At 50.5% G+C, this 9,334-nt stretch overlaps 1 protein-coding gene across 1 annotated transcript; it reads left to right on the forward strand.

Moving 5' to 3' along the window:
• Window positions 1-3: 3 nt before the first annotated feature.
• LOC104159265 (thyrotropin-releasing hormone receptor-like) lies at window positions 4-8,543 on the forward strand (the record flags this gene model as incomplete). The annotated part of the gene is made up of 2 exons (XM_009697127.1): window positions 4-477; window positions 8,163-8,543. Coding segments are annotated over 2 exons (855 nt in total), but the record flags the coding sequence as incomplete, so codon positions are not given.
• Window positions 8,544-9,334: the final 791 nt, after the last annotated feature.

A 9,334-nucleotide genomic window follows, 5' to 3' on the forward strand; every position in this document is an offset into this window, starting at 1 on the left:
CTCTGCATCACCTATTTGCAGTACTTGGGCATCAACATCTCCGCCTGGTCCATCACCGCCTTCACAGTGGAGCGTTACATCGCGATCTGCCACGCCATCAAAGCGCAGCTCCTGTGCACCGTGTCCCGCGCCAAGCGCATCATCTCTTCGCTGTGGCTCTTCACCTCCCTCTATTGCCTCATGTGGTTCTTCCTGGTGGACACGACCCAGGTCACCTTCTCAGATGGGGCACAGGTCAGCTGTGGCTACCGGGTCTCCAGAAGCCTTTACATGCCCATTTACTTCTTGGATTTTGCTGTCTTCTATGTCATCCCATTGGGGCTGGCAACTGTCCTCTACGGCCTCATTGCCCGCATCCTCTTCATGAGCCCCCTGCCCGCCACCCCGCAGCACTCCTGCCTGGGCTCCACGCACCAGGGCGGCTCCCTCAAGCTCTCCTGCCGGGGCAACAAGGGGGCCCTGAGCTCCCGCAAGCAGGTAGGGGCTCCCCGCCGGGCTGGGGCATATGCTGGGCTGCAGGCAGCGCTGGCAGGGGCTCAGTGCTTTGAGGGGCATTCTAGCAGGGGATGGGATCCCCCAATATTTTGCTTGCCTTTGTGTAGGGAGTGGAGAGGGTTGGTTTGCTGCACAGAAGCCACCCCCACCAAGCCCAGCTGGGGTCTGGCAGCACGCATGGGCTCCTCCTGCTTTGGCTGGGCTTGGTGGAGCAGGACAGGTCTCCAGCATCACTTGGGAGAGGCAGGAGTGGAGGGATGTTTGCTGGCTAATTGATTACTAATTGCCTCCCGAGGAGGGGACTGCTGGGTGACATTATGCCAGCAGGACTCACCTCCCAGACAGGGTCCTGGGCAGGTGAGCTCAGATTTAGAGAAGCAAATGGAAGGGAGAGCTGGCACAACGCCTGCCCTCTGAGTCCAACCCTGGCTGCAGCCCCCCTGTCCCTGCACCGAGGGGAAGGCACCCCGGTGTCACAACGGTGTGTTTGCCTCTCAGTGACTCCTCTGTTATTCAGCTGCCTGCTCGCTCCCCATCTCCTTCTGCTCCCACCTCCTTCTGCTCTCGTTCCTCCTCTTTCTCTGTCCACACGGACAATTGCTGTCTCTTGCCCCATCTCTTTGGACAGGTCAGTATCTAGACATGGGACACTCTTACCTGCTAGCTGGCTGTTTGCAGGAGACCATCCCATTCCGGTTTCAAACTTTGAATAGGCAGAGGCATGCGCTATTTTAAAGGAAAGGGCTGAATCTGAGAGTCTCGCTGGAGTCCTTGAAATCACCAGTTCTGTTGTGATTTCCAGACAGCCTGAAATAGGCTTCAGCTGAGTATCTCGTTGCCTGACTTGCATAGGAACCTCCGTTCCCCAGGAGAGATGATTCAGAGCCACGGAGGGGAGGCAAACAGTCCAGAGAACGTGTATTTCTTCATGAACTTCTAAGTCTTTCCAGTTCAGCTTCTTCTCACTTTTGCTCCAGCACAGAAAGGTTTAAAGCAAGTCCTGACTTCTGCAAAAGTATTTGCCTGCTCTCCTAGGGCCGCTGGCTGCTGCGGGAGCCTTGTGCAGGGTGTTCGGCAGTGAGGTCTCCACACGACAAGGCAGTACCGAGAGGTGCAGGTCCATGGACTTCTCCTTCCAGAGCAGCCGCTGCAGGGGCTGTGCTGCTCCCCGTGTCGTGCTGTGCCGTGGAGTGGCCGTGCCCCACACAGCGTGCTCCAGCATCATTAGGCTGATGGGGCTGGATGCCGAGTGTTCCAGCTCCTGGAAACACCTTCTGCTCTCTTTTCTGTTACGCTGGGAGTTTTTTTGAGATCATCGTTACCTCTCAAAATATCTTAGCATGCAAAGACTTCCCCTGGCTGGCCTGCCATCACAGAGCTGGCATCATTAGGAGTAAGGATGGCACTGAATTTTTAAACTGTAAAGCAGTTTTCCAGGGCTTCCAGCTATAGTTTGTTGAATGCTTCCTTCTGATTTCACACCAGCAGCTCTTCAAAGCAAGCTGTATTGAGAGTGATAGAGGAAGAAACCCCAGCTGTGCCACTGGTGGCATGTGGGCTAGGTGGCTGGCACAGGGGTTGGTGGCTGTCAAATGGATGCAGTGCTGTGCCCCAGAGGTGGCTGCAATCCAGGTTTTTCCATAAACATCTTTCACAAGTTGGATATGACATAGAACACAATCTCTTCATTTTATGTGTAATCATAGGGAAATTTATATGACTGTCTATAAAATCAGAGGAGGAAAAACCAGGATGTTCAACTTTGTTTGATTCATTGCTGAAGGGTTGATCTGCTGGATGCTCAGTGCAGAAATAAGTTGTCTGTGCACCAAAGCCCGAGTAAAACCACACAGCTATTTTGACAAGAGTTTCGGGCAGCGTGAGCAGCAGCGCTTGGAGCATAATGACTCCAGGTCCTGTCAGAGAAAGTCCACCTGAGCACTGCCTGAAATCCAGCCGGAGGTTTTTACCGGTGGTGCAATGGATTGAGGAGCAGAAGCTGCAGTGACTGATGATTCTGCATGTAGTTATGAGGGAAAAACCAACAACCCAACCACCCAGGGAGGAAAGAGGCCGCCTGAGACCCCAAGGAGTCAGCACTGGATTCTGCCTTCAATTTGTCTCCCTGAGGAGGGGCAGCCAGGGCCACAGGAATGATATTTTGGGGGAGCTGCTGCAGCGTGCAGGACCCCAGAGGGGCGGTTGGGGCAGAGCAGAGGGAAGTGCGGGCTGAGTGCTGGGGAATGGGCAGATCATTAAGAAAGGGATTTTAACCCGAGAAAGAAGGTAGCTGAATCCAGTCATGCCAGCAGAGCTGACAGATGGAGATGCTGCATGAGAGGAGGAGATTAAAAGTGAATGCAGAGGAGAGCATTCCTGTGGCCAGTGGGACCCCACAGTGGGACCTGTGCACGACGGAGACAGAGGTGCATGTGCCCACGTGAAGGGGCAGGGCAGAGTCCCAGGGAGGCTATGGCTCCCCCAGCACCTGGATCCATGGGACACCAGGAGAGAGGAACAGAAGGGACCTGAGTGGTCTTCTCCAGATGAGGTTCACCTCCAAGAAAATCAATGGCAAAAAGCCCCCATGCAATGGGCAGGTACGAGCCCTAAAAGGGAGCAGCCTGGACACTGGTGTCCTGTGTTGTCTTCACCAGAAGAAAGGTTTTCGCTCTGATTTTCTGACTGCCCTCAAAACCAGAGGAAACTTGCAGAAAGAAGAAACACAGATGGATCTCATCGGACCACTGGACACTGCTTTGCGGTAGCTGATGCTGGCTGAGGAGCTCAGAAGCAGGTTTCCTTGCTCATTAATCACCCGTGGCCAGGGTGGAAAGGAAAGGGCAGCCTGATGGGTAATGCCATCAACCTCTCACGCTCTCCTGAGAAGTGCTGACAGCCCTTGAAATGTCACCAGGAATTTCCATGGGGGCCTTTGGTAAACTGTTTTGTCCTGAGCGTCAGAAGTGAGGACCATGAAAGCGATGCATGTCCTACCAGCAGGGAAGATTGAAGTGAGGGGGCAGCTTCTTTAAAATGCAATCACCATGCAGACTAAACCATTAAAGACACCATTAGAAATCACGCTTGCAAGTTTGGTCCAAAACAGCAATAGTGTTGCTGTCTGACAGGCTTCACATGTGCAGCGAGAGCTTCGCGAGACCCTGCAGACAGCAGGTTGCGTCCCGGTGATGTGGCGAAGCAGGACCCCAACCCTGCAAACACCTTTGGGTTTGTTGGGGTGACGGTGCACAATTTGCTAGATTCCCATCACAGACCAGTGGTATGAGAGGGTGGTTTGACTTCCAGAGGATCTGTCGGCCAGGAGAGCAGAGCAGGGTGGGAGGACAGGCGTTGGGTGTGTGTAGCTCAGGAGATCCCTCTGACCAGGGTACGGGCACCCATGTCAGCACTTCTCCTCTGGCCTCTCTTTATAGAGGAACTGGCTCCTCCAGGGCCTGTGCCCAGAGTCCCCTGGGAGACATCCAAAAGGGGCTACCCCAGAAGCACCCAATTTTCTCCCTTGACTCTAAAGAGCCGGGATGGCTGGGGGTGTTTACTGTGGATGTGCTCCTACGCAGCCCCAGCGCTGCACTGCTTGCTTTGCAGAGTATGAAGGTGCTGCTCTTCCTTCGCTGGTGCCTCTAAAACACCTTAGTCCAGAGCAGGACAATGCAAGGCGTGAGTTTTTGCTGCATTTGACACCTATAGATGAAAGGGCCAGGGAAAGAAGCACCAAGCCACCTGGAAGCACGTGTTTCACTTGCCGGAGAGGGACCGCTAGAGGGAGCGGGATTCCTAAAAAAGGGTGCTGCGCTCCGGCTGGGGGTGCCTGGGCAAGGAGGGGTGACACCGGCTGGGGAGAAGGGGCTGTGGCTTCCAGGACAGGGCCAGAGGCTGGACACAGCGCTGTGAGAGGGGATGGGTTGGAAGGGCTGCGTGGGAACGCAAGATGCCGATCATCTCGTCTGGAGCGAGAAGGATGCTCACAGTGGGTTTGCTCTAGAAGTTACCCCGGGCTTGGCTGGTGGTGGTGGAAGGTGAACTGGCCCTTAGCTTTGGTGTAGGGACCCAGGATGTAGTCAGGGGTCTGTACAGCAGATATCCTTGGCCATCCAGCAACACTGGCTGACATGCTCAAAAGTGGTTTTCACCTAAATATCAACTGTTCTAGTAAAACATCTCCTTCTGTCTACAAGCCCTTGTCTTGTTTCTATCCGTAGCTCCTTTACAGCTGTTGTGTGAACACACTATGTACAACAGAGTCGTTGCAAAACACTTGTCGGAAAAATTGTTGTTGATGAGCTGGCGCTTCCCTGAGGGATGCTTCAGGGTTACAGCAAAGCTCTGGCTTTTTTGGGTGCAGCTAGTTTTTTGGAGCCGTAACTCAGGACTAGTCCAGTTAGGGATAAATGTCCCAAACTCTCCTTAGTGCTGATTAGGTTCATTTTTCAGATGAGCACCAGAAGTAAGTTCAGAGCACCTCAAGTGTTCTGTAGTTACTCACCTCAGCAGGCAGAGTGAGGAAAGGCACAGAGACAGGTTTCAGCTGTGCATGCAGATGATGCTGGAGATTTCTTTCCCTACGATGGAGGTACAACAGTGAGTTTGGGATAGACCATTAGGTTTGATCCAGAGGAGACATCCTGTGTCTACACAACTTTGCCAAAGTCACACCCAGCAGAACACGGTCCGTACGGATGGTTGGCATAAAAAGGCAAATTTCAATCTTACAGCAAGCTCAGGGCACGGCTGCCTGTGGTCTGGGGGCAGCATCCTTGGGGAGCACTGAAGGCATTGAGTGAGACGGATGTAATAAATCCTCATGGTACCATTCCCAGCCGGTTTCCCCTCCCAGGACAAAGACAGGTTTTTCACCGGGCTGTAGGAAGGGTAGCAGGAAGCGCTGTTTGGATGACAGCACTTTGTGGTCTTCCATGGTCTGGAGGGAGGTGTCGGGAGCTTGCTTGGGAGGGAGCTGGGCGAGCACTCACTAGCACTGCCGGCATTTCCCTAACAAGCAGCCAAAAAGCAGAGGCAGTTATGGCTAAAAAGCAGATGAATCACTGTGGTTTTTTCCAGACTACATTTCTGGCCTCAGAAAGGACCGGAATGAACTTACTTTTTGGCCTTATTAGGATACGCTCCCCTGGTGTTGTCACTCGGGTACAGAGTTCAGATCACTGTTCACAACCACCGTGGGCTCCTGAACAGTAAAACAAGGCAGAGAGTTACAACAGTCAAAAAGCCAAACATGTTTCAGCCTCAGGAGACAGGACACGAGCAGTATTAATGTGTTAGCTTTCAAGGAGACATTTCAGCCATACAGCAGGCTCCTGGCCAGAAGGGACACCTGCCAGAGAGCAGAGCTAAGTGTATAAAAAGCCCAGGGATTTATTCTCCCCAGCCCTGCATGGGGTAACTTTGCATCGCAGGAGCGGAGACAACCACCAAGTGAGGGGTGCCTGTGTCTCGGTGAGGACCTGCAGAGGTGTGGCATTTCACTTTCCCAGGGCATAATTTGCAGTAATCCTGCTGCCTAGGACTTGATGGAAAGACTCCCACCAATCTTACCCCCAAGACAGCCCTTTAATGTGGACCCTTCCAGGCAGGACAGGGATATGTTCAGTCTCTGCATGGGATGGAAAAGCACAGAGCCTGCCCTTATCTCCCAGGAAGAATAAACTGCTTAGAGGGGAATTAAATTCTCAGTGAAATGGTACTTAGGATCACTTAAGCTGAGAAGTTGGCTGCATTTTGCTGTAGGGTTCAGCTATTAGCACAGTTTTGTTCAGCTCAGCTTCATTCAGATTCTCGGGAAACAAACCTCAGATGCATCAAAAATATGGCAAAAGCAATTCTCTTTGCAAACCTCAAAAGCGAGTCTGTGGAAGGCAACAGGCTGGCTGAATGCTCCATCACTGCTGTGTCTGTTTGCCATAAAGATGCTTAGAACAGTAGAGAACACGGGTCCCATCTATATGCGCTGCTCATGTGGCATATGGTGTTGAAGCAAAATCTGCTCCTTCCTGCACTGATCTGGTATCGGGAGCTCTCTGTTTCCAGGTCTTGCAGTGCAGAGCACAACAATATGGTCTCCCCACTGCTGTCAGGATGCTCCTTCCCTTAGCAAGGGGCGGCCGAGCCTGGATTGCCCTGCCAGCCTTGGCGGAGGCAGCGGCTACAGCCATGCTGGCATGTAGAGATTTTGATCATGGTCAAGTATGTGCCAAGCGGCTGCTGTCCACTCCCAGCCTATCTACTCAGGAATATTTCTATAAACCAGATTATCACCCTAGCACTTGCGCACTAGGTAGGGTGGCTTGAAACAAAAAGCTTGTGAGATGGCTCTCGCTCTTCTGGATCCAGCCAGCCCTTGTAAAAGGCATCAAGAAGCTCTGAAGCTACCTTTTACTGATTCAACTCGTACAATCGCTTATATCTTTCCCAAAAGGCAACAAACTGTGGCAGCAAACATGCTGTAGTCTTAGCAAGAGCCTCAGCACTCACCATATCCCTGCAAGATCTTATTCTGGGAAGTGTCCTCACATTCCCATTAAACCACACACACACACGAAACACTTCTATTTCAGCCTCAGCTTGCTAATAGTCCCTTTCTTGTAGGGAAGGTTTTGTTGCCACTACCAACCACCCCTGATTTCTACTCACAGTATTACAGGATGGTGTAGTTGCTTGTGATGAAGTAAAAAAAGCACTCCAAGAAAAGCCAAGAGACTGTGAATGCGATCTAAGTGCTTATTTCCATATCAGAAACTGGAACCATTGCACAACTCCCCTTCCGACGTTTGAAACACTGCTGCCTTAATATGCATGCAGCATCAGTGTTTACTCATACTTTTCTCCTTGGGCACATGTGTATTCTGTAAGTATTTGTTGGAGGATGATTGCCACCTACCAGAAATAGCTGTTGAAATTAAGATCGCTGAAGTTTCAGTACAAAACCCCATTTTCTTAAATAAGCTTGAGTCGAGCTGAGGGCAATTACTGCTCACTTCTGAATTCACAAGATCTTCTTGTTCCTAATATGTTAATGTAGTACCTCCCTAGCGTGCTGCAAATTAAAATAACCCATGCCAATTAGCTAAGTAACTCCCATATCAGCACAAGTAGAAATTTGTGTAAGACTCCAGACAGTCTCCTCTGCTCCCAGTGCTGCTCTGTACCAGGAGCTGATTCCCTGGAACAATGTAGATGGGACAGGAAACCCAGAGATCCTAGGCAGGGAGTTGAGATATACCCCATGACATCCCAAAACTTAGGTCCCCACTTTCGCACAAGTTATTTTCCCCCATTGATTTGTTGCTATGTACAATTTTCAAATTTGCTTTCTGGTACAGAAATTCTTATGATTATTGCAGACCACTTCCAGGCTGGTGGATGCTTGTCTTAAAGAGTTTTAAAGGCTCTTCAATGGTAGGTGAAAACCTATCATTTAAGGGGTTTATTTATGCAAGACTTTCAGGAACAAAATGGATTCAGAGAGGAATAGTCCCATGGTTTGGGTGTCTATTTTAAACGCTTAAAGAGAGATACAAGCAATATGTAGACAGAGTTAGCTGTCCGCACCGTTTCTCCAGGTGGGAAAGCTCTGCTGGAGATTTAGCATCATCTGACTCTTTCTCTTTTTGCATATCCCCACCGGCAAGGTGACCAAAATGCTGGCTGTCGTGGTGGTCCTCTTCGCCCTTCTGTGGATGCCTTATCGCACACTGGTGGTGGTGAACTCCTTCATGGACCCTCCATACCTGAACATCTGGTTCCTCCTCTTCTGCCGCATGTGCATCTACCTGAACAGTGCCATCAACCCCATCATCTACAACCTCATGTCGCAGAAGTTCAGGGCTGCCTTTAGGAAGTTATGCAAGTGTGAAGAGAAGAGTGCCGAGAACCCTGTGCCGTACACCGCCCCGGTGTACTACAGTGTTATGAAGGACTGTTCTCACGATAGCTCTGATCACATCATCACCGAACAAGACGACCTGAACAGTCTCCCTGCACCTGCAAAGAAGAACAAGCCTGCCAAATAAATCCTGGGATCCTGAAACAATGCAGGCAGTGGGAGCTATGTGGCTGTATGCACTGTGTTGGGCAAGTGCCAATAGAAAGTGCTTTGGCATTGCAGCAAGCTTAATTTAATACCTCTCCAAGGCATTTAACAAAACAGATTCTTAGACGCAAATTAATTTGCTTTTCCTTAATGCTAATTTATTCTTGTTTGGTGAAGTGTTAGACACAGGTCAATGTTCAGCATCTGTAAAGAATCTGTAGTTAAATATAGCAGTGCAATGCCATTCTGTGTTACGTGCAATTGTTTGTTGAGTTGGGCCAGAGCACTGAAAGGCAATCCAGAAAGAGAAGGGCATTCGAGGAAAAAAAAAAAACAACCCCAAACACCAGAGCTCTTTCTGCTGCACCAGTTTTCTTATAAGGTGAGATTCACCTACCCAAATTCACATGCCTGCAGCACAGACATCCCATGTGAGCTGCTCCTCTAGAGTCCTTTTAGAGTTAACATGGACAATCAGGCACCTCCAGGACGCAGCTCCTCTCATCTCAGCATAGTCCTCTGAGGCACAGGCGTACCTCCTGAGATGTGACTATTTCTATCCATTGACTGTAACGGGGCGCTCTCAGGTGGAGACTCTTATGTTAGGAATAACTGAGCTTGGATATCATGATATCCAATGTTGGATATCATGAACCTCACCTTACGCTTCTGGAAATACCACAGTGCTGGTAGCACATAAACCCAAGGTCCAGACCAGTTGGGTTTATTACAGAAAAGGGAACAAACTAATAATGAGCGTTCCCTAAGGTA

Source organism: Cariama cristata, unplaced genomic scaffold, assembly GCF_000690535.1.
Source record: "Cariama cristata isolate BGI_N322 unplaced genomic scaffold, ASM69053v1 scaffold35213, whole genome shotgun sequence".
Taxonomy (NCBI): Eukaryota; Metazoa; Chordata; class Aves; order Cariamiformes; family Cariamidae; genus Cariama; species Cariama cristata.